The sequence below is a fragment of the Salmo salar genome, chromosome 01, assembly GCF_965601325.2.
Source record: "Salmo salar chromosome 01, fSalSal1, whole genome shotgun sequence".
Lineage (NCBI taxonomy): Eukaryota > Metazoa > Chordata > Actinopteri > Salmoniformes > Salmonidae > Salmo > Salmo salar.
In genome coordinates this window covers 183,451,953-183,476,320 of record NC_138291.1, presented here as the reverse complement: position 1 = coordinate 183,476,320, position 24,368 = coordinate 183,451,953, and the positions used below count along the sequence as shown (strand labels likewise).

The following is a 24,368-nucleotide window of genomic DNA, read 5'->3' as shown; positions in this document are numbered from 1 at the left end:
CTTATGTAAATGTCATATTTCAGTTTTACATTTTTTTATGAATTTGAAAACACTATAAACCTGTTTTTGCTTTGTCATTATGTGGTATTGTGTATAGATTGATGGAAATAAGGGAAAAAACTATTAATGAGGGAAAAAACTATTTAATCAATTTTATAATAAGGTTGTAATATAACAAAATGGGGGGAAAAGTCAAGGGGTCTGAATACTTTCTGAATGCACTGTAGTCTGTCATGAACTACTGTAATCATTATAGTATATCATACTGTACTTAATAATACTGTCTGTCATTATGCACTGTATATACAAAAATATGTGGACACCCCTTCAAATTATTGGATTCGGCTATTTCAGCCAAACCCATTACTGACAGGTTTATAAAAGCGAGCACACAGCCATTGTTTCATCATGACAATGTCCCTGTGCACAAAGCGAGGTCCGGAGAGAAATGGTTTGTCGAGCTCGGTGTGGAAGAACTTGACTGGCCTGCACAGAGCCCTGACCTGCTATAACAGCCTTCCCTGAAGAGTGGAGGCTGTTGTAGCAGCAAAGAGGGGACCAACTCCATATTAATGCCTTCCCTGAAGAGTGGAGGCTGTTGTAGCAGCAAAGGGGGGACCAACTCAATATTAATGACTTCCCAGAAGAGTGGAGGCTGTTGTAGCAGCAAAGGGGGGACCAACTCAATATTAATGCCCATGATTTTGGCCATGAAGTGTATCTACCTCAGTTACCTCGTACCCCTGCACATCGACTTATCTACCTCTATTACCTCGTACCCCTGCACATCGACTTATTGTTACTCATTGTGGATTTGTTCATTGTTATTTTTCGATGATTTCTCAATGTCTTTCTCTCTGCATTGTTGGGAAGGGCCCGTCAATAAGCATTTTACTGTTAGTCTCTCTGTATCGCTGGGACAGCCCTTAAATAAGCATTTACACTTGTTTACCAAGCACGTGACAAATAACATTTGATTTTAGGTATTGTATGATATTTGGGGGGGGGGGGTAGCCCTGACTGGGACTCAAACCCTGGTCCAGCTACTGTCAACCCATCACCTTAGCCTTTACGCCAAGAGATCCTAACATCTTGAAGAGGTTGAAGATGTTCTGCTCTGGTAGAAGATGTCCTGTCATGTTCTGCTCTGGTAGAAGATGTTCTGTCATTGTTACGAATCCCTTTGGCCCTGCAGTCTAGGGGGGATGGAAATGAGACCCGTAACATAACTCATGCAAATTATAACAGTGAAAAGGAACAGTGAGAACAAAAACCACAGACAACTTAAATCTACCGTCAAACACTTAAGGTTTATGGTTTAAACACACGGTAATGGGGGGCGGGAAAAGGGGCCGAGCTGGACCCAAGGAAAGAAATAATACGTATCCAAAAACACCCCTAAGCTACCTGCTTTAAGACCAGCTAACTAACTAACCAATAAAATACAGTGGGTGGTCCGCCCAGTTCTAACTAGGGTATTAGACAAAGTTTACCTACGGCTAATGTATGCCCATGGGCGACTTGTCTTGGTATCCCCTTTTCCCACCAACAAACAGTCAAACACCATAACAAAACAATACTCACAGGTGGGATGGACAAGGTGCCATGTAGTTGCAAAAACAAAAGAGAGATCTAGCTACAAAGAGAGAGGGAGAGAGGGAGAGAGAGAGAGAGAGAGAGAGAGAGAGAGAGAGGGAAAGAGGGAGAGGGGGAAAGAGGGAGAGAGAGAGAGGGAGAGGGGGAGAGGGGGAGAGAGGGAGAGGGGGAGAGAGAGAGAGAGAGGACAGAGAGAGAGAGAGAGAGAGAGAGAGGACAGAGAGAGAGAGAGAGGACAGAGAGAGAGAGAGAGGGAGGGAGAGAGAGAGACCTAGGGAAAACAACTGAATGGGTTTTTAAACCAAGGGAAAGGGGATGTGATTGGGTAATGGAAACAGGAGGAGGTGTGTCTTCAGATTGATGACTGATTGGGTAATGGAAAGAGGAGGAGGTGTGTCTTCAGATTGATGACTGATTGGGGAGTGATGATTGCCACCTGTGAGGAGGGGAGAAGGAGAGAAAAGAAACACACACAGGATACCTGTATTCGTAACAGTCATGCTCTGGTCGAAGATGTTCTGCTCTGGTCGAAGATGTTCTGCTCTGGTCGAAGATGTTCTGCTCTGGTCGAAGATGTTCTGCTCTGGTCGAAGATGTTCTGCTCTGGTCGAAGATGTTCTGGTCGAAGATGTTCTGGTCGAAGATGTTCTGCTCTGGTCGAATATGCTCTGGTCGAAGATGCTCTGCTCTGGTCGAAGATGTTCTGCTCTGGTCGAAGATGTTCTGCTCTGGTAGAAGATGTCCTGTCATGTTCTGCTCTGGTAGAAGATGTTCTGCTCTGCTAGAAGATGCTCTGGTAGAAGATGTCTTGGCATGTTCTGCTCTGCTAGAAGATGTTCTGCTCTGGTAGAAGCTGTCTTGGCATGTTCTGCTCTGGTAGAAGATGTCTTGGCATGCCCTGCTGTCTTTATTGAGTTATTGGATATGTTGACAAGTGCATTGTGGCTGTAGATACACTGTATGGACCTATATAGATGTTTCCATGTTCTGTTCTGACATTGCACTATGGTCAGACATGTCCTGCCATCTTCTGTTGGCTTCTTATTGGCTGTGTTTTAACCTGCTATGTTCTGATTGGATATGTGTATCTGACTTGTTATGTTATATTTGGCTCTGTTGTGATTGGCTGTGTTCCAGAGACCACCCCCTCCCCGCCCCCTCCCTCAGCAGAGCCCCATAGGGCAGGTGTCCCAGTGGGCAGAGCTTCATCGTCCCTACACCTCCTCTCACCCCTCCTCTGGTCCTCCTGTCTGCTGCAAGGGGCCCTAACTCTGGCCCTGATGTGGTGAGTACATATACACTCCACACTAAACACTACACTACAGTGCTGTCTGCTGCAAGGGGCCCTAACTCTGGCCCTGATGTGGTGAGTAGATGACCCGGCGCCAGAACAAATCAGTTGGACGGGCATTTCCATGGATGGGCCCCATTTAATTTTTCAGTTTGGTGCTCACAGCCTTCGTTATTGAGATGTAAAAATACAAATTATACAACGGGTGGTGTTGGAATTCAAATACCCATTGTTATAAAGCATTTCAAACCCGTAAGAAAATGCACAATGTAGGCCTGAATAATGGTATGTTCCACTTGTTGACGTGGCCTGCTGGCGATCAGTAGACTTCCTCATTAACGTCCTCGTTGACGGTATATTGATCTCTAACTTCAGCAGCTTTCTATCATACATGGTCTACTACATGAAACAGCGAATAGATTTCAATAAAAATCCTATTTCTTTTACTGACAACACTTCATATTGATATGGCCTTTTATAACAGACTAATGCAAATCTTTGATGGCATTTGCAGACCAAGGCAAGATGAATTCCGACATTAAGTCGATTGGGAAGCGTCCAGAATATAATTACCTCTATGGAACAACATAGTTCACATAGGCATGTCGGTATGTTGCATGTAAAAAAACAGCCACATTTTTACCTTATTCTTGCAGGAAAAATACTTTTCTACCTCCCGTGAGCATGACGGCACCACCACTGAGGACTGTGGTTGGGCATCTGCCACGATAAATCCATTGAATATAAACCTCATCACAGACACATCCATTATTCATTTCTTTAGGCAGGTCCTGAAAACTTTAAAAAAATGAATAAAATGTATTTTCAAAAGCATAGAATAGCATATTTTGAGTTTAACTCAGTCATTGATCTGTGAAGCCTAGGTTGCATGGCTGCATGGCTGCATGGCTGCATGGCTGCATGGCTGCATGGCTACATGGCTGCATGGCTATATGGCTGCATGGCTACATGGCTATATGGCTGGATGGCTATATGGCTGCATGGCTGCATGGCTGCATGGCTACATGGCTGCATGGCTGGTGGCTACATGGCTGCATGGCTACATGGCTACATGGCTGCATGGCTGCATGGCTGGTGGCTACATGGCTGCATGGCTACATGGCTGCATGGCTACATGGCTGCAAGATGGCGGTCAGTGCAGATAATGTATTTTGGTAGCTGAAGGAATTATTGGATTTCCTTACCCAGTTATGACCATTGGATTATTTCTACGGTCATAAAACCCTGTATGAATATGGTTTAGTTTATTTACCAAAGTAATTGATTACTTTCTGCAAGTTATTCACCTCTAAAACAAAGTTTGCGACAACACTAGATAGCCAGATAAGCTAGCTAGCTCAAAAACTAGCTTGTCGAACGTACATGGAAACTGCCACGACCAGAACCAAAAGGAAAGAAATGGAGAGATCGTCAGATGGACAATTAACCACAAAAGATGGTATGATTTTGGGTACTCCTCTTCAGAATGTAACTGTAGGGGGAAATACTGCAATTGGTGATGAAAATGTGGTGAGCACGGACAACAATGCTCACATCTTGCGCCCCTCCAGTCCCCAGCTCAGGCCTTTACCTTATGACCCCGGCACTCCAGTCAAGCCCCAGGGGGAAAAGATGAGAGGCCAAGAGGGTATGTCACTTCTTGAGATGAAAAACAATATTGTTATGCTTTTGACAGCAAAGATAGATGAAAGGGCAAATGGCTTGGAGGTCATGGTTAGGGAGAATACGATGAAAATTGAGGCCATTAAAAAATCTGTTGACTTTATCTTTGGAGAAGTGAAAACCCTCAAAAGTGACATGAAGAAAGTGGAAGTTATCTGCCAGGAAGGTGGAGAGATACCAGCGCAGGTGGAACCTGAGGCAAAAGGTGAATGAGGAGAGATACCAGCGCAGGTGGAACCTGAGGCAAAAGGTGAATGAGGTGGAGAGACACCAGCGCAGGTGGAACCTGAGGCAAAAGGTGAATGAGGTGGAGAGATACCAGCGCAGGTGGAACCTGAGGCAAAAGGTGAATGAGGAGAGATACCAGCGCAGGTGGAACCTGAGGCAAAAGGTGAATGAGGTGGAGAGATACCAGCGCAGGTGGAACCTGAGGCAAAAGGTGAATGAGGAGAGATACCAGCGCAGGTGGAACCTGAGGCAAAAGGTGAATGAGGAGAGATACCAGCGCAGGTGGAACCTGAGGCAAAAGGTGAATGAGGTGGAGAGATACCAGCGCAGGTGGAACCTGAGGCAAAAGGTGAATGAGGAGAGATACCAGCGCAGGTGGAACCTGAGGCAAAAGGTGAATGAGGAGAGATACCAGCGCAGGTGGAACCTGAGGCAAAAGGTGAATGAGGTGGAGAGATACCAGCGCAGGTGGAACCTGAGGCAAAAGGTGAATGAGGAGAGATACCAGCGCAGGTGGAACCTGAGGCAAAAGGTGAATGAGGAGAGATACCAGCGCAGGTGGAACCTGAGGCAAAAGGTGAATGAGGAGAGATACCAGCGCAGGTGGAACCTGAGGCAAAAGGTGAATGAGGAGAGATACCAGCGCAGGTGGAACCTGAGGCAAAAGGTGAATGAGGTGGAGAGACACCAGCGCAGGTGGAACCTGAGGCAAAAGGTGAATGAGGAGAGATACCAGCGCAGGTGGAACCTGAGGCAAAAGGTGAATGAGGAGAGATACCAGCGCAGGTGGAACCTGAGGCAAAAGGTGAATGAGGAGAGATACCAGCGCAGGTGGAACCTGAGGCAAAAGGTGAATGAGGAGAGATACCAGCGCAGGTGGAACCTGAGGCAAAAGGTGAATGAGGTGGAGAGATACCAGCGCAGGTGGAACCTGAGGCAAAAGGTGAATGAGGAGAGATACCAGCGCAGGTGGAACCTGAGGCAAAAGGTGAATGAGGAGAGATACCAGCGCAGGTGGAACCTGAGGCAAAAGGTGAATGAGGTGGAGAGATACCAGCGCAGGTGGAACCTGAGGCAAAAGGTGAATGAGGTGGAGAGACACCAGCGCAGGTGGAACCTGAGGCAAAAGGTGAATGAGGTGGAGAGACACCAGCGCAGGTGGAACCTGAGGCAAAAGGTGAATGAGGAGAGACACCAGCGCAGGTGGAACCTGAGGCTCCATGGAATTCCAGAGCAGGCCTGTGAGGACATCAAATGCAGAGTTGTTGACATCTGTGGAGCTGTCATTCCCAAATCAAAAGCCAAACTTCAGGAAAATGTAGACATCGTCCATCGTTTGGGAAGACTTAAGGATCAAGACAAGAGACCGAGGACAACCATCATCCGGTTCACCAACAGATCTACACGGGATCTTCTTTGGAGGCAAGCAAAGAATTGTGAATTCCTCATCAAACAGAAATGGAGGTTCACAGAGGATCTGACCTCAGCAGACAAAGTGACGAGAGAAACTGTGGCCGATGGTGGCAGGGAAAACTGCATTTTTTTTTTATCGGCACAAGAGTGATCATCGATGGGAAAGAACATTTGAGTGAGAGCCAGAGTCTAACTCGGACAGAACTGTCAGGCCAAAAAACTGATTACCAGGTGAAAAGCAGCCTTTTATTATAAAAATGTACACAAACACTTGAATGAGAAAAGGCTGACCTGAGAACTGGTCAACTAAACACTAACTATGGGAGAATAACTGCTTATTGTAAAGTCTACACAATGTCTCCCCCTTGTGGGAGTAACAATACTTTGGTAACTTTATGACCAATATTTGTTTGTGTTTTTGTTGGAGAGGTTAATAATGGGATGGAAATCCTTTTGAGTTATATATCCTTAGGAAAAGCTCATATTAGCATAACAAGGTTGTTGGTTGAAGTTTATGTCTTTATCTCTTTGTTCAATTAATGTCAGGGGTATTTGTCATTTACTCAAGCGTAAGGCTATTTTCCTGTATTGCAAACGGTTTAATGCAGACTTTGACTTTTTACAAGAGACTCATGCTTGTTCTTCCGCTCTATCTTTTTGGAAAAACAATGGGGTAACGATATCTGGTTATCATATGGCAACAACCACTCTGCAGGTGTAGCAGTTTTAAGAGGTGCATTTAAAGGGACGGTCATCAGTAGTAAGACTCACCACTCTGCAGGTGTAGCAGTTTTAAGAGGTGCATTTAAAGGGAAGGTCATCAGTAGTGAGACTCACCACTCTGGATGTTGGTTAATTTTAACAGTAAATTTCAACAGTGAAATGTTTTTATTAGGGAATATTTATGCATTCAACAACAAACCAAACAACAGGATATTATTTCAAGAATTTGAAGAAGAAATTCATAGAGTTATAGGTGTATTTCAGGATATCAAAATTATCTTAGGTGGAGATTTTAATTCTGTATCTCATGTGATGATTGACAGATATCCCCCTCCTAACAGATCCTGCATAGTTAATCCTGAGTTTAATAACCTATGTCTTGGTCTTGGATTAGTCGATATTTGGAGATCTAAATATCCTGATAAAAAGGAATTCACTTGGCGTAACAAGGACATGTCCAGACAGTCAAGAAATGACTTCTGGTTGATGTCTAATTCATTAGATAATTCTGTAGTCAAGGTATCAACTGAACCATCAATTCTTACTGATCATAAAGTTATATTCTTATCTTTAAATATTAATGAGTCTGAAGTTAAACTGAATCAGAGTTATTGGAAACTCAATAGTAGACTGTTGGAAGATGAGAATTTCAAGATGGATGCCAAAGATATTATACAAGACAATTGGGGGAAAGCCCAACTATTTAAGTCTTATGGGAAATATTGGGAATTAATGAAGTATGAAATAAGACAAACAGCCATGAAGAGAGGTAAAGAAATTGCTGAACTTAAAAGATTAAGGGAAGATAAACTTGTTAAGGAAATACTTTCTCTAATCTCTATGGAGGACCTTGATGAAGAAGGAAAGGGTCAGTTATTCTCTTTACAACTAGAAATGTACTGAATGTATGAAGAGAGAGCAAAAGGGGCATTTGCAAGATCAAGAAGGAGATGGTTGGAGGAAGGTGAAAAAAAAATACAAAATACTTTTTACAATTTAGAAAGAAATAATTCTGAATTTACATCTATTCATAAGCTCAATATAGATGGCAAAGAAAATGAAAACCCCGAAGATATTTCAAAATATGTTTCAGAATTCTATGGTGACCTTTATACCAGTAATGCCTGTCCTTCTAGTGACATATCTGCCTTTCTAGACTCTGTCAAAGACGATGCAAAATTCATAGATGAAGACTTCCAAAAGTCTTGTGATGAAATTATTTCTATTAATGAAATAAAAAAAATGTATCAGCAAGTTAAAAGAGAACAAATCTCCAGGGAATGATGGCATTATCAGTGAATTCTATAAATATTTTCAGGAGGATATTATTGAATTTATATTTAATGTTTTTAAGGAGGCAATTGATTTAGGGGTCCTGCCTGTTTCTATGACACAAGGCCTCATTTCTGTAATCCCCAAACCAAACAAAGATTCTATGATGTTAGAAAATTGGAGACCAAATCACATTAATGAACAATGATGGAAAGATACTTGCATCCATCTTTGCAGAAAGACTTCAAAAGGTCTTGACCAAATCATTGACGATACCCAGTCTGGTTTTATGAAGGGCAGACATGTATGTATGTATGTATGTATGTATGTATGTATGTATGTATGTATGTATGTATGTATGTATGTATGTATGTATGTATGTAATAATATTCGACTAGTATTGGACTTGATAGACTACAATGAGCACATTATGGAAGATAGCTTTATTTTATTTGTAGACTCTTACAAGGCATTTGATACAGTTGAACATTATTTTCTTTTTGAGACTTCGATTTTTTTTGGTTTTGGTCAACATTTTCAAAATGTAATTAAGACACTTTACAATAATAGTAACAGCTCTGTTAAATTATCCCATGGAACTTCACAAAGATTTGACATTAGACGTGGAATTAAACAAGGATGTCCAATTTCTCCTTTCTTATTTTTATTGGTCACACGAGTTATGGCACTTCATATAAATAAGGATAGTTTTAGGGGTGTTCAGATACAAGACAAAGAGATAAAATGTTCACAATTGGCTGACGACATCACCATTTTTTTGAAAGATCATATAATGAAGTCAAGAAAGCTATGGAGTGATTTATGCCTTCATACATGTATCAGGTTTATCTCTGAATATTAGGAAATGTGAATTATTTGCATAGAAAAGATGTGACTTAAACTCAGTATGTAATATCCCTGTAAAAGATGTGATCACATATCTTGGTATTAAAGTTAGCAAAGATCAGAAAGAAAGGGCCAACTTAAATGTCTCTCCTGTTGTAGAGAAAATTGGAAAGAGATTTTAACTCCTGGTTATTAAGAGATCTTTCTTTATCTGGATGTGTACTTTTATCAAAATCTGAAGGTCTGTCCAGATTAGTTTATTCCTCCCTTGCCTTGGATGATCCGTAATGTTTACTTACATTTTAGTTACTGATATCAGTAACTAAAATGGTTGATACGAAATTATTTAACTTCATATGGAGGAATAAACCACATTAAAGAAAAGCGGTAATATGTAGCACCCAAGGTGACGGAGGGTTGAATGCTCTGGATTTTAAAACCTCTAATATAATATTTAAAATTAAATGGATGCAAGACGATTTAAGAAATAAGGATTGCATCTGGAATATAATCCCTAATTTAATATTCCAACAAATTGGTGGTCTAGAATTCTTACTCAAATGCAACTTTGATTTGGGTAAAATCCCTATTAAGCTTGGTAACTTTCATAAACAATTACTTCTAACTTGGAACCTCATGTACAAACACAATGTTTCCCCTCATAGGTATACAATCTGGAATAATAGGTAATAAAAAAAATAAAAATAAAAAATAAAAAATAAAGACAAAAACAAGTCTTTGTTTTTCCAGAACTGGTTTGACAACAACATTATCTGGGTTAAACAATTACTGAACAATGATGGACAACTATATGATTATCCAGAATTTATTAGAACACACAATGTTACATTCACTCCTAAGGCGTATCAAATTGTTGTTAGAGCCGTCCCTAAAGGTGCTATTCTTCTTTTAGGAGAATATAACAATACTCCCAAGTGCAACTGTTGAGGATTTTGTAGCCTCAATACAATTAGAAGGGATTGTCATTTTAAACTATAAATGTAATAACATGTATATAAGGAAACGATGCCAATATGTTACTATTCCCTCTGTTAAAATGTACTGGAATGCAGCCCGAGGACAGGTGAACTGGAACAAAGTTTCGTTGTTGTCTGGTAAATATTGTATCTAATAAGGTGAAAGAAGTATCATACAAACTCATAATCCTATCCCAGGTATTCCTTAAAGAGGTGGGGTTTCAGGTGTCTCCGGAAGGTGGTGATTGACTCCGCTGTCCTGGCGTCGTGAGGGAGCTTGTTCCACCATTGGGGTGCCAGAGCAGCGAACAGTTTTGACTGGGCTGAGCGGGAACTGTGCTTCCTCAGAGGTAGGGAGGCGAGCAGGCCAGAGGTGGATGAACGCAGTGCCCTTGTTTGGGTGTAGGGCCTGATCAGAACCTGAAGGTACGGAGGTGCCGTTCCCCTCACAGCTCTGTAGGCAAGCACCATGGTCTTGTAGCGGATGCGAGCTTCAACTGGAAGCCAGTGGAGAGAGTGGAGGAGCGGGGTGACGTGAGAGAACTTGGGAAGGTTGAACACCAGACGGGCTGCGGCGTTCTGGATGAGTTGTAGGGGTTTAATGGCACAGGCAGGGAGCCCAGCCAACAGCGAGTTGCAGTAATCCAGACGGGAGATGACAAGTGCCTGGATTAGGACCTGCGCCGCTTACTGTGTGAGGCAGGGTCGTACTCTGCAAATGTTGTAGAGCATGAACCTACAGGATCGGGTCACCGCCTTGATGTTAGTGGAGAACGACAGGGTGTTGTCCAGGGTCACGCCAAGGTTCTTAGCACTCTGGGAGGAGGACACAATGGAGTTGTCAACCGTGATGGCGAGATCATGGAACGGGCAGTCCTTCCCCGGGAGGAAGAGCAGCTCCATCTTGCCGAGGTTCAGCTTGAGGTGGTGATCCGTCATCCACACTGATATGTCTGCCAGACATGCAGAGATGCGATTCGCCACCTGGTTATCAGAAGGGGGAAAGGAGGAGATTAAATGTGTGTCGTCTGCATAGCAATGATAGGAGAGACCATGTGAGGATATGACAGAGCCAAGTGACTTGGTGTATAGCGAGAATAGGAGAGGGCCTAGAACAGAGCCCTGGGGGACACCAGTGGTGAGAGCACGTGGTGCGGAGACAGATTCTCGCCACGCCACCTGGTAGGAGCGACCTGTCAGGTAGGACGCAATCCAAGCGTGGGCCGCGCCGGAGATGCCCAACTCGGAGAGGGTGGAGAGGAGGATCTGATGGTTCACAGTATCAAAGGCAGCAGATAGGTCTAGGAGGATGAGAGCAGAGGAGAGAGAGTTAGCTTTAGCAGTGCGGAGAGCCTCCGTGACACAGAGAAGAGCAGTCTCAATTGAATGACCAGTCTTGAAACCTGACTGATTTGGATCAAGAAGGTCATTCTGAGAGAGATAGCAGGAGAGCTGGCCAAGGACGGCACGTTCAAGAGTTTTGGAGAGAAAAGAAAGAAGGGATACTGGTCTGTAGTTGTTGACATCAGAGGGATCGAGTGTAGGTTTTTTCAGAAGGGGTGCAACTCTCGCTCTCTTGAAGACGGAAGGAACGTAGCCAGCGGTCAAGGATGAGTTGATGAGCGAGGTGAGGTAAGGGAGAAGGTCTCCGGAAATGGTCTGGAGAAGAGAGGAGGGGATAGGGTCAAGCGGGCAGGTTGTTGGGCGGCCGGCCGTCACAAGACGCGAGATTTCATCTGAAGAGAGAGGGGAGAAAGAGGTCAAAGCATAGGGTAGGGCAGTGTGAGCAGGACCAGCGGTGTCGTTTGACTTAGCAAACGAGGATCGGATGTCGTCGACCTTCTTTTCAAAATGGTTGACGAAGTCATCCGCAGAGAGGGAGGAGGGGGGGGGGGGGGGGGGGGGGGGGGAGGAGGATTCAGGAGGGAGGAGAAGGTGGCAAAGAGCTTCCTAGGGTTAGAGGCAGATGCTTGGAATTTAGAGTGGTAGAAAGTGGCTTTAGCAGCAGAGACAGAAGAGGAAAATGTAGAGAGGAGGGAGTGAAAGTATGCCAGGTCCGCAGGGAGGTGAGTTTTCCTCCATTTCCGCTCGGCTGCCCGGAGCCCTGTTCTGAGAGCTCGCAATGAGTCGTCGAGCCACGGAGCAGGAGGGGAGGACCGAGCCGGCCTGGAGGATAGGGGACATAGAGAATCAAAGGATGCAGAAAGGGATGAGAGGAGGGTTGAGGAGGCAGAATCAGGGGATAGGTTGGAGAAGGTTTGAGTAGAGGGAAGAGATGATAGGATGGAAGAGGAGAGAGTAGCGGGAGAGAGAGAGCGAAGGTTGGGACGGCGCAATACCATCCGAGTAGGGGCAGAGTGAGAAGTGTTGGATGAGAGCGAGAGGGAAAAGGATACAAGGTAGTGGTCGGAGACTTGGAAGGGAGTTGCAATGAGATTAGTGGAAGAACAGCATCTAGTAAAGATGAGGCCAAGCATATTGCCTGCCTTGTGAGTAGGGGGGGAAGGTGAGAGGGTGAGGTCAAAAGAGGAGAGGAGTGGAAAGAAGGAGGCAGAGAGGAATGAGTCAAAGGTAGACGTGGGGAGGTTAAAGTCACCCAGAACTGTGAGAGGTGAGCCATCCTCAGGAAAGGAACTTATCAAGACGTCAAGCTCATTGATGAACTCTCCAAGGGAACCTGGAGGGCGATAAATGATAAGGATGTTAAGCTTGAAAGGGCTGGTAACTGTGACAGCATGGAATTCAAATGAGGAGATAGACAGATGGGTAAGGGGAGAAAGAGAGAATGTCCACTTGGGAGAGATGAGGATTCCAGTGCCACCACCCCGCTGGCCAGATGCTCTCGGGGTATGCGAGAACACGTGGGCAGACGAGGACAGAGCAGTAGGAGTAGCAGTGTTATCTGTGGTAATCCATGTTTCCGTCAGTGCCAAGAAGTCGAGGGACTGGAGGGCAGCATAGGCTGAGATGAACTCTGCCTTGTTGGCCGCAGACCGGCAGTTCCAGAGGCTGCCGGAGACCTGGAACTCCACCTGGGTTGTTCGCGCTGGGACCACCAGGTTAGAGTGGCAGCGGCCATGCGGTGTGAAGCGTTTGTGTGGCCTGTGCAGAGGGGAGAGAACAGGGATAGACAGACACATAGTTGACAGGCTACAGAAGAGGCTACGCTAATGCAAAGGAGGTTGGAATGACAAGTGGACTACACGTCTCGAATGTTCAGAAAGTTAAGCTTACGTTGCAAAAATCTTAATGACTAAAATGACAAATGATACAGTACTGCTGGCTGGTGGAGTAGGCTAGCTAGCAGTGGCTGCATTGTTGACTTTGTTTGAACGTGTAGCTGGCTAGGTAACCTCGATAGTTTCAGTACTACACCTTATCATGATACAAAAGCAACTATGTAGCGAGCTAACATAACACTAATCAAGACGTTCCTTTTGTAATGTATTTAGTTTCTACAATGCTGCTCGTCGGTAATAGTTGGCTAGGTTTGGAAAAATGGCGTCGCGGGGGACGAAAATAGCTGGCTAGCTAACCTCGATGATTACTCTAAACTACACAATTATCAAACTATGACAAAGACAACTATGTAGCTAGCTAACACTCCACTAGTCAAATCGTTCCGTTGTAATGTATTAGTACAGACTATAACACAGCCTCCTGTTTAACACAGTACAGACTATAACACAGCTAACTGTTTAACACAGTACAGACTATAACACAGCTAACTGTTTAACACAGTACAGGCTATAACACAGCCTCCTGTTTAACACAGTACAGACTATAACACAGCTAACTGTTTAACACAGTACAGACTATAACACAGCCTCCTGTTTAACACAGTACAGACTATAATCTAATAGTCTATTGATGAGGTAAAAACATATTGGTATTTTAATCATGTTTTCCTTTCGTTCTTGTCCTCCATTTTTTTTCACCATCATCAATGATGACAAACTACAATTTAAACACTTCAATCTGTAACTGTACTTCAGTGTAGCTTCCAGTAAATGCCTGGTTTTATACATTGCATCATGTAGAGACATACTGTAGGGTAAGATCAATGTTTGATCAACGATCAATGTCTATTTGCTGACAAAAACAAACAAGGTTTCGAAGAGAAAAAAAAAGGTGTAGGTGGATTATGTTTAGGGTAACAAACTATAAAGGAAAAAAAATGGATACAGTGTACAGATTTTTTTTCTGGTATTTTCTTGTTAACTCTCATTTGAAAGTAATTTTTTTAAAGTATTTTAAGGAACATTAAAGCAGCCTTCTTCTATGACAGTGGAGGCTCCAAACATTAAACATACTTCTACCAGGACACTTGACATTGCCTCCAGGGTCTTGTGGAAGGTGGTCAGAAGAATTTTCAGTGTCCATTCCCCTCACCTACAGGTGTGGAAATGTACATTTTAGCACATGCTCTTATCCAAAGTGACTTACAGGAGCAATTAGGGTTAAGTGCCTTGCTCAAGAGCACATCAACATATTTTTCACTTGGTTGGCACAGCGATTCGAACCAGCAACCTTTTGTTTACTGGCCCAACGCTCTTAACCACTAGACTACCTGTCACCTTGTATTTCACTGTCTCCACACATGCTTCCCCTTCTTGTTAATCAAACTGCCCTGTCCGATTTACAGTAGGCATTACAGCGGAAACATAACATGCGATTGTTTGAGGACAGCGCCCCACATCAAAATATTTTTCCACCGGCACAGGTTTCATACATTCACATATAACGATTAAATATTCACTTACTTTTTTAAAATCTTCCTCTGATTTGTCATCAAAAGGGTCCCAGCTATAACATGAAGTGTCGTTTTGTTAGATAAAATCCTTCTTTATATCCCAAAAAGACAGTTTAGTTGGCGCCATCGATTTGAGTAATCCACTCGTTCAACTTGCAGAGAAAGGAATCTGAAAATCTACCCCTAAACTTTGTTTCAACAAGTCAAAATACATTTCTATTTACTCCTCAGATACCCTCAAATGTAATCAAACTATAATATTTCTTTTGGAAAGAAGTATGTTTGATAGGAAACCGATTTTAGCAGGTGCGTCCTGTCTTCATGACGCGTGCAAACATGAATTTCCAAGACTATGTCCTTCTACTAAAACTGTTATTTCTTATTTGTTTTTGAAGTTACAAACCTGAAACCTTGAACATAGACTGCTGACACCCTGTGGAAGACATAGGAATTGCATATGACCTTTCTCTTGCATTTCTAAGAGGATGGTCTCTCTCAACAACAAAAGATTCTGGTTGGTTTTTCTTTGGATTTTCTCCTACCATATCTATTGTGTTATTCTCCTACAGTATTTTAACATTTCTACAAACTTCAAAGTGTTTTTCTTCCAATGGTACCAATTATAGGCATATCCTTGCTTCAGGGCCTGAGCTACAGGCAGTTACTTTGGGCACGTCATTCAGACAGGAATTGGAGACAAAAGGGGCCTAGCCCTAAGAAGAACGATTTGAATGAGTGTACACACTTTCCCTCTTGCACAGCTTTCCCCAAAAGGTTCTACAGAAACCGTTCTCTCTGGTCAGTGCCCCAGCTCAGGAACCAGCTCGGCACACAACGCTGCTCCCGTTACGTAGAATAGTGGCAGGGCCTCTCTGCCTGCCCTGAGTTCAGAGAGGTACAAGATAGGTTCTCCAAGCTGGGAGGCACTAAACCCTGTGGTACTGATGGAAAGTCTTCCAGTCTGGCTGAAGACGAACTGGACTGTGTGCAGAGCCAACCCTGTCCAACAGTGTTAGCTGTGTCCATTGCGATGCTACTGATGTTGGGATAGTGTGTGTTGCTGGACAGGGTACCAGCAGCTGGGGCCATCAAGGTAACCCATCCATTTGGAGGAACTGGCGGGCAACAGCATACTCAGCATCTAAAAGCTCTGTGTTGGTCAACTCCAAGAGGGGCTTGACTTTGTTTCATCCAGAAACGTGTTGCCCTCTGGATCCAGTGAGCCAAGCGATTCCATGAGTACGCTGCCGCGCTCTCCAAAGCACCCGTTCATCTCTGCACGTACTGTATCTATGGCACTATAGAACAGTCTCCATTGCTCTGTCTCCTCTTCATCATGGTTGTGTCCTGCTCCCGTTGATTCTTCAACCACATAGTCTTGTACATCTTTGTTGGTTGTGTGTCTCCTCTTGATTGGCCCTAGGCCTGCGTCTCCTCTTGATTGGCCCTGCTGCTCCTCTTGATTGGCCCTGCTGCTCCTCTTGATTGGCCCTGCTGCTCCTCTTGATTGGCCCTGGGCCTGCTGCATCAACACTGATTCCATAGCTCCAGAAAACTCTGTCTGTGTGGAGACCGGCAACACCCTCTGATGTTCACCAGTTGGACGGCTGTCAGGAGATGCTTCTCTTTTGACTGGAACACTTTGTTTGGTCTGAAAGTAATAGGATGTTGTTTACTATGAGGGCTATACCCCTGAAGCTGGGCTTTGATATTACGCGCAGCAACCCCCCTGCCTCGACTCTCACATCTGCCGGGAAAAGACCTTGTGTGTTTTCAATGTGTGTCAGCAACTGGGATATGTTCCTTGGAGGATTTGAGGATGACTTTACAGTGGCCAGGTGACCTGTCCAGTGCCGGTCGAGCATGTGTTTCAGTGTCTCCCCCTTGGAAATGAACTCCAATAGTGGGCTTTCTTACGGATTTGTAAAGAAGGTTAATAATGTTGAAAAATTCTCAGATGACCTCCTCAGAGGAAATGGACCACCAACAGATGAAGCTGGTAGTTAAAGGATTGAACATAAGGAATGTGTCTACCCAATTTCTGCCGTAGGAGTTTCTGCACTCCCCCGTGCTTCTCCGACATCACAGAGGCGCCGTCGTAGACTTGACTCAGGATTTTATGAGTTCTCAGCCCAGGTCAGTAGGGAGTTCTCAGCCCAGGTCAGTAGGGAGTTCTCAGCCCAGGTCAGTAGGGAGTTCTCAGCCCAGGTCAGTAGGGAGTTCTCAGCCCAGGTCAGTTGTGAGTTCTCAGCCCAGGTCAGTAGGGAGTTCTCAGCCCAGGTCAGTAGGGAGTTCTCAGCCCAGGTCAGTAGGGAGTTCTCAGCCCAGGTCAGTAGGGAGTTCTCAGCCCAGGTCAGTAGGGAGTTCTCAGCCCAGGTCAGTTGGGAGTTCTCAGCCCAGGTCAGTAGGGAGTTCTCAGCCCAGGTCAGTTGTGAGAGTGTTGGCATCACCTGCATCTGCAGTGGTAATGGTCAGAAGGCAGTGTTTTATGTCATAGTTTCCATCAACAAACCAAAGGAGGATTGAAATGTTTGCGCAGCCTGTGGGATCTCTCATTCTGTCCCCTTTAATATAACAATTCCACTATTCCTTCCCTGACAATATGCTCTGTCACTAAGTAATCTGCTCTGTCACTCAGTAATCTGCTCTGTCACTCAGTAATCTGCTCTGTCACTCAGTAATCTGCTCTGTCACTCAGAAATCTGCTCTGTCACTCAGTAATCTGCTCTGTCACTCAGTCATCTGCTCTGTCACTCAGTCATCTGCTCTGTCACTCAGTAATCTGCTCTGTCACTCAGTCATCTGCTCTGTCACTCAGTCATCTGCTCTGTCACTCAGTAATCTGCTCTGTCACTTTTATTAAGTCGTTCTGGATGTCGTGGCTCATGCAGGTTGCGTTATGGTGAATGGTTGGTGCAATCTGGGCCAACTCTAGGACCTTTTGGAGGGTATACTCAGAGCGGCGCCTGGCTGGATGGGGCTGGAGGGGCTGGAGGGGCTATGGGGACTGATGGTCAGAGTGGTGCCTGGCTGGAGGGGCTCTGGGACCTTTTGGAGGGTATACTCAAACAAGAACAGTCCACTGTCTTCCTCTGTCCTGCTGTAGAACAGTCCACTGTCTTCCTCTTCCTCTGTCCTGCTGTAGAACAGTTCACTGCCTTCCTCTTCCTCTGTCCTGCTGTAGAACAGTCCACTGTCTTCCTCTTCCTCTGTCCTGCTGTAGAACAGTCCACTGCCTTCCTCTTCCTCTGTCCTGCTGTAGAACAGTCCACTGTCTTCCTCTGTCCTGCTGTAGAACAGTCCACTGTCTTCCTCTGTCCTGCTGTGGAACAGTCCACTGTCTTCCTCTGTCCTGCTGTAGAACATTCCACTGTCTTCCTCTGTCCTGCTGTAGAACAGTCCACTGTCTTCCTCTGTCCTGCTGTAGAACAGTCCACTGTCTTCCTCTTCCTCTGTCCTGCTGTAGAACAGTTCACTGTCCCCCTCTGTCCTGCTGTAGTACAGTCCACTGTCTTCCTCTTCCTCTGTAAATTTCAGCAGCTAATGGGGATCCTAATAAAATACCAATGCTTTAGAATGCATGGTCATCTCCTCTTAGAGGGAGTTGATTAATTGCTAAACGTTCAGTCATGTCAACAATAGAGCCCAGACAACATCTACGAAGAGCAGGCTGATCCATGTTAAACGATGTGGATATTTTCTGCGCTGTCTAAGTATTTCTCTCTCCCTCCACACTGCCTGACATGTTAAGTGTTATTTTGAGGTGGCATGTTTGTTCAGTCCTTTACCTGTTTCTAATGAATGCTTCTATTCACTGAACCCTTTATTGGTTGAATCTGATGACGCAGACATGCTGGACCCACATTTCCGGCAGAGGAAACTAAAAGCTGCGTCAGCTTGTACTGAATACTCAGTCCAATATCAGTTATGGTACCTTTCATTAGCAAAAAGACTTGGAACGTATATGATGTCACCTGATTGGGCTGCACCTCTGGTTGGTGGTGGTTCTGACCCGTGTGCTTTAGCATGGCTCCTCTGGTTGGTGGTGGCTCTGACCCGTGTGCTTTAGCATGGTACCTCTGGTTGGTGGTGGTTCTGACCCGTGTGCTTTAGCATGGCTCCTCTGGTTGGTGGTGGCTCTGGCCCGGTACCTCTGGTTGGTGGTGGTTCTGGCCCGTGTGCTTTAGCATGGCTCCTCTGGTTGGTGGTGGCTCTGGCCCGGTACCTCTGGTTGGTGGTGGTTCTGGCCCGTGTGCTTTAGCATGGTACCTCTGGTTGGTGGTGGTTCTGGCCCGTGTGCTTTAGCCTGGCTCCTCTGGTTGGTGGTGGTTCTGACCCGTGTGCTTTAGCCTGGCTCCTCTGGTTGGTGGTGGTTCTGACCCGTGTGCTTTAGCCTGGCTCCTCTGGTTGGTGGTGGTTCTGGCCCGTGTGCTTTAGCATGGTACCTTACATTTACATTACATTTAAGTCATTTAGCAGACGCTCTTATCCAGAGCAACTTACAAAATGGTGCATTCACCTTATGATATCCACTGGAACAACCACTTTACAATAGTGCATCTAAATCTTTTTGGGGGGGAGTGAGGGTTAGAAGGATTACTTTATCCTATCCCAGGTATTCCTTGAAGAGGTGGGGTTTCAGGTGTCTCCGGAAGGTGGTGATTGACTCCGCTGTCCTGGCGTCGTGAGGGAGCTTGGTCCACCATAGGGGTGCCAGAGCAGCGAACAGTTTTGACTGGGCTGAGCGGGAACTGTGCTTCCTCAGAGGTAGGGGGGCCAGCAGGCCAGTGGTGGATGAACGCAGTGCCCTTGTTTGGGTGTAGGGCCTGATCAGAGCCTGAAGGTATGGAGGTGCCGTTCCCTTCACAGCTCCGTAGGCAATCACCATGGTCTTGTAGCGGATGCGAGCTTCAACTGGAAGCCAGTGGAGAGAGCGGAGGAGCGGGGTGACGTGAGAGAACTTGGGAAGGTTGAACACCAGACGGGCTGCGGCGTTCTGGATGAGTTGTAGGGGTTTAATGGCACAGGCAGGGAGCCCAGCCAACAGCGAGTTGCAGTAATCCAGACGGGAGATGACAAGTGCCTGGATTAGGACCTGCGCCGCTTCCTGTGTGAGGCAGGGTCGTACTCTGCGAATGTTGTAGAGCATGAACCTACAGGATCGGGTCACCGCCTTGATGTTAGTGGAGAACGACAGGGTGTTGTCCAGAGGGTGTACCTCTGGTTGGTGGTGGCTCTGGCCCGTGTGCTTTAGCCTGGCTCCTCTGCTCCTCATTTCTTCTTGTCTAATATCCATGTTGAAGGTAGCCAGGCCTACTGATTACTGAGGCATACTGATGTGTTTAACAGTAAATGTGCCATCTGCTCTGAGGACAGGAGAACAGCTGTTCACCTTTCTCCTGTCTATATGACACACATCAATATTACACCAGAAATCATACACTATATATACAGCAGTATGTGGACACCCCTTCAAATTAGTGGATTCAGCTTTTTCAGCCACACCCGTTGCTGACAGGCGTATACAATCGAGCACACAGCCATGCATTCTCCATAGACAAACATTGGCAGTAGAATGGCCTTTACTGAAGAGCTCAGTGACTTTCAACGTGGCACCATTATAGGATGCCACCTTTCCAACAAGTCAGTTCGTCTGCCCTGTTTGAGCTGCCCCCAGTCAACTGTAAGTGCTGTTATTATGAAGTGGAAACATCTAGGAGCAACAACGACTCAGCCGCGAAGTGGTAGGCCACACAAGCTCACAGAACTGGACCCCTGAGTGCTGATGTGCGTAACGCGTAAAAATCGTCTGTCCTCAGCTGTAAAACTCACCATCGAGTTCCTAACTGCCTCTGGAAGCAACGTCAGCACAATAACTGTTTGTCGGGAGCTTCATGAAATTCGTTCTCTGGACTGATGAATCACGCTTCACCATCTGGCAGTCTGACAGATTCATCTGGGTTTGGCTTATGCCAGGAGAACACTACCTGCCCAAATGCATATGGCCGACTGAAGTTTAATGAACAAGGAATAATAGTCTGGGGCTGTTTTTTAATTAATAAATAGTAGGTTTATACTAGTTAAATTAATAAATAGTAGGTTTATACTAGTTAACTAAATAAATAGTAGGTTTATACTAGTTAACTAAATAAATAGTAGGTTTATACTAGTTAACTAAATAAATAGTAGGTTTATACTAGTTAACTTAATAAATAGTAGGTTTATACTAGTTAACTTAATAAATAGTAGGTTTATACTAGTTAACTTAATAAATAGTAGGTTTATACTAGTTAAATTAAAGCGTTTCTGAGTAAACTCACATAATAAGCGTCTCTAATCAAATTGTATTTGTCACATGCGCTGAATACAACAGGTGTAGTAGACCTTACAGTGAAATGCTGAATACAACAGATGTAGTAGACCTCACAGTGAAATGCTGAATACAACAGGTGTAGTAGACCTCACAGTGAAATGCTGAATACAACAGGTGTAGTAGACCTTACAGTGAAATGCTGAATACAACAGGTGTAGTAGACCTTACAGTGAAATGCTGGATACAACAGGTGTAGTAGACCTCACAGTGAAGTTATTACTTACAAGCCCTTAACCAACAATGCAGTTTTATTAAAAATAAGTGTTAAGTAAAAAAAATAGATAAGTAAATAATAAAAAAAATAAGTAACAAATAATTAAAGAGCAGCAGAAAAATAACACACGAGACTATATATAGGGTATTACGGTACAGAGTCAATGTGGAGGCTATATACAGGGTATTACGGTACAGAGTCAATGTGGAGGCTATATACAGGGGGTACCGGTACAGAGTCAATGTGGAGGCTATATACAGGGGGTACCGGTACAGAGTCAATGTGGAGGCTATATACAGGGGGTACCGGTACAGAGTCAATGTGGAGGCTATATACAGGGTATTACGGTACAGAGTCAATGTGGAGGCTATATACAGGGTATTACGGTACAGAGTCAATGTGGAGGCTATATACAGGTGATACCGGTACAATGTGGAGGCTGTATACAGGGGGTACCGGTACAGAGTCAATGTGGAGGCTATATACAGGGGGTACCGGTACAGAGTCAATGTGGTGGCTATATACAGGGGGTACCGGTACAGAGTCAATGTGGAGGCTATATACAGGGGGTACCGGTACAGAGTCAATGTGGAGGCTATATACAGGGGGTACCGGTACAGAGTCAATGTGGAGGCTATATACAGGGGGTACCGGTACAGAGTCAATGTGGAGGCTATATACAGGGGGTACCGGTACAGAGTCAATGTGGAGGCTATATACAGGGGGTACCGCTACAGAGTCAATGTGGTGGCTATATACAGGGGGTACCGGTACAGAGTCAATGGGGAGACTATATACAGGGGGTACCGGTACAGAGTCAATGTGGAGGCTATATACAGGGGGTACCGGTACAGAGTCAATGTGGTGGCTATATACAGGGGGTACCGGTACAGAGTCAATGTGGAGACTATATACAGGGGGTACCGGTACAGAGTCAATGTGGAGGCTATATACAGGGGGTACCGGTACAGAGTCAATGTGGAGGCTATATACAGGGGGTACCGGTACAGAGTCAATGTGCAGGGGCACCGGCTATTCAGGGTAATTGAGGTAATATCCACAGGTAGGTGGAGTTAAAGTGACTATGCATTGATAATAAACAGAGTAGCAGCAGCGTAAAAGAGGGGTCTGGGTAGCCCTTTGATTAGCTGTTCAGGAGTCTAATGGCTTGGAGGTAGAAGCTGTTTAGAAGCCTTTTGGACCTAGACTTGTCGCTCCGGTACCGCTTCCCGTGCAGTAGCAGAGAGAACAGTTTATGACTAGGGTGGCTGGAGTCTTTGACAATTGTCCCCAGTGATGTACTGGGCCGTACACACTACCCTCTGTAGTGCCTTGCAGTCAGAGGCCGAGCAGTTGCCATACCAGGTGGTGATGCAACCGGTCAGGATGCTGTCGATGGTGCAGCTGTAGAACAAGTTAATTAGCCTACATAAAATTCACATCAGTCCAAAGTCTGCAGGCTGTGCGTGTATGTTGGAGGCGAGTGAAAGCACAGGGGAGTGTGGCTGGGGTACCTGTACCAGACAGGGGGAGACAGGGCAAGGCAGACGGGGAGCAGATCACTGGGTGGGATCCATGCAGCAGTGGAGCATGCAATGGGAGTAGGTGTCACACCCGCTTGGGAGAAGCTTTTTTGGGGAGGTGACGATCAACCTTACCAGACAGGTGCATGGAGGAGCAGATACAAATGTCAGAAGCGAAAAACTTAACAAATAACATTGGGCAAGGACAAAAAGCAAGACACCATGAAAAGTTCTACATTTGAGTGCCTTTCCCTCTCTGGAAAATGAGGGCCTCACCGAGGGACACTGGAAAACGAGGGCCAGTCCCTCACCGAGGGACACTGGAAAACGAGGGCCATTCCCTTACCGAGGGACACTGGAAACGAGGGGCGTTCCCTCACCGAGGGACACTGGAAAACGAGGGCCGTTCCCTCACCGAGGGACACTGGAAAACGAGGGCCATTCCCTTACCGAGGGACACTGGAAAACGAGGGCCAGTCCCTCACCGAGGGACACTGGAAAACGAGGGCCAGTCCCTCACCGACGGACACTGGAAAATGAGGGCCAGTCCCTCACCGACGGACACTGGAAAACGAGGGCCATTCATTCACCGAGGGACACTGGAAAACGAGGGCCATTCCCTCACCGAGGGACACTGGAAAACGAGGGCCATTCCCTCACCGAGGGACACTGGAAAACGAGGGCCATTCCCTTACCGAGGGACACTGGAAAACGAGGGCCAGTCCCTCACCGACGGACACTGGAAAACGAGGGCCATTCCCTCACCGAGGGACACTGGAAAACGAGGGCCATTCCCTCACCGAGGGACACTGGAAAACGAGGGGCGTTCCCTCACCGAGGGACACTGGAAAACGAGGGCCATTCCCTTACCGAGGGACACTGGAAAACGAGGGGCGATTGAGACAATGACAGAACATTAACAGATCAGTTTGGCTCTTCTCTGTGTGATGTTTTGGTGTTTCACCGTCCTGGGAACGATGAACCAGAGTCGCCCAGTAAAGTACAGGGGGAGGATGAGGAGGAGGAGGATGAAGAGGAGACGATACAGTAGGAAAACATCCGTCCAACTAACAGTTCAAAACAAACACCACAGGAAGCGAGTCGATTGGCTGATCCATAATGGTCCACGTATGATTGGTTGATCCATCAAACTGTAAAAGATATTCCCTCCTACCGCCTCAGGGCAATTTGCTGCGCCTATTTCCTCAAGAGGAGTAAGACAACATAATATGTCTTTATGCATGTGAAAGTGACTTCTATCCATAAAGACACAATAACAAAGGCAAGGTTCTATTTGGGATGCAACTCAGGTTCGTTTTGAGTGTAAATTGCTCCATGCGTAATGAGATGATAAGGCAATGTCCTGCAGGGTTTAATAGTACTCACCTGTCAGCTACCTTTCAGGCGCTGCGTCTCAAACGGACGCCTATTTAGCATCTAATAAATAAAGTATTATATCTGTCACTGATCTGGAGA

The 24,368-nt window shown here is 45.4% G+C and overlaps 1 protein-coding gene across 2 annotated transcripts in view; it reads left to right on the top strand.

The window, feature by feature from the left end:
- The window catches only part of LOC106572571 (ciliary neurotrophic factor receptor subunit alpha), a 329,676-nt gene that overhangs the window by 295,503 nt on the left and 9,805 nt on the right, over positions 1–24,368 (top strand). For both annotated transcript variants that reach the window (XM_045694243.2, XM_082957103.1), the window contains one exon: positions 2,734–2,881. In XM_045694243.2, the coding sequence (XP_045550199.2) occupies positions 2,734–2,881 (148 nt within the window). The remainder of the gene's footprint in view (positions 1–2,733; positions 2,882–24,368) is intronic.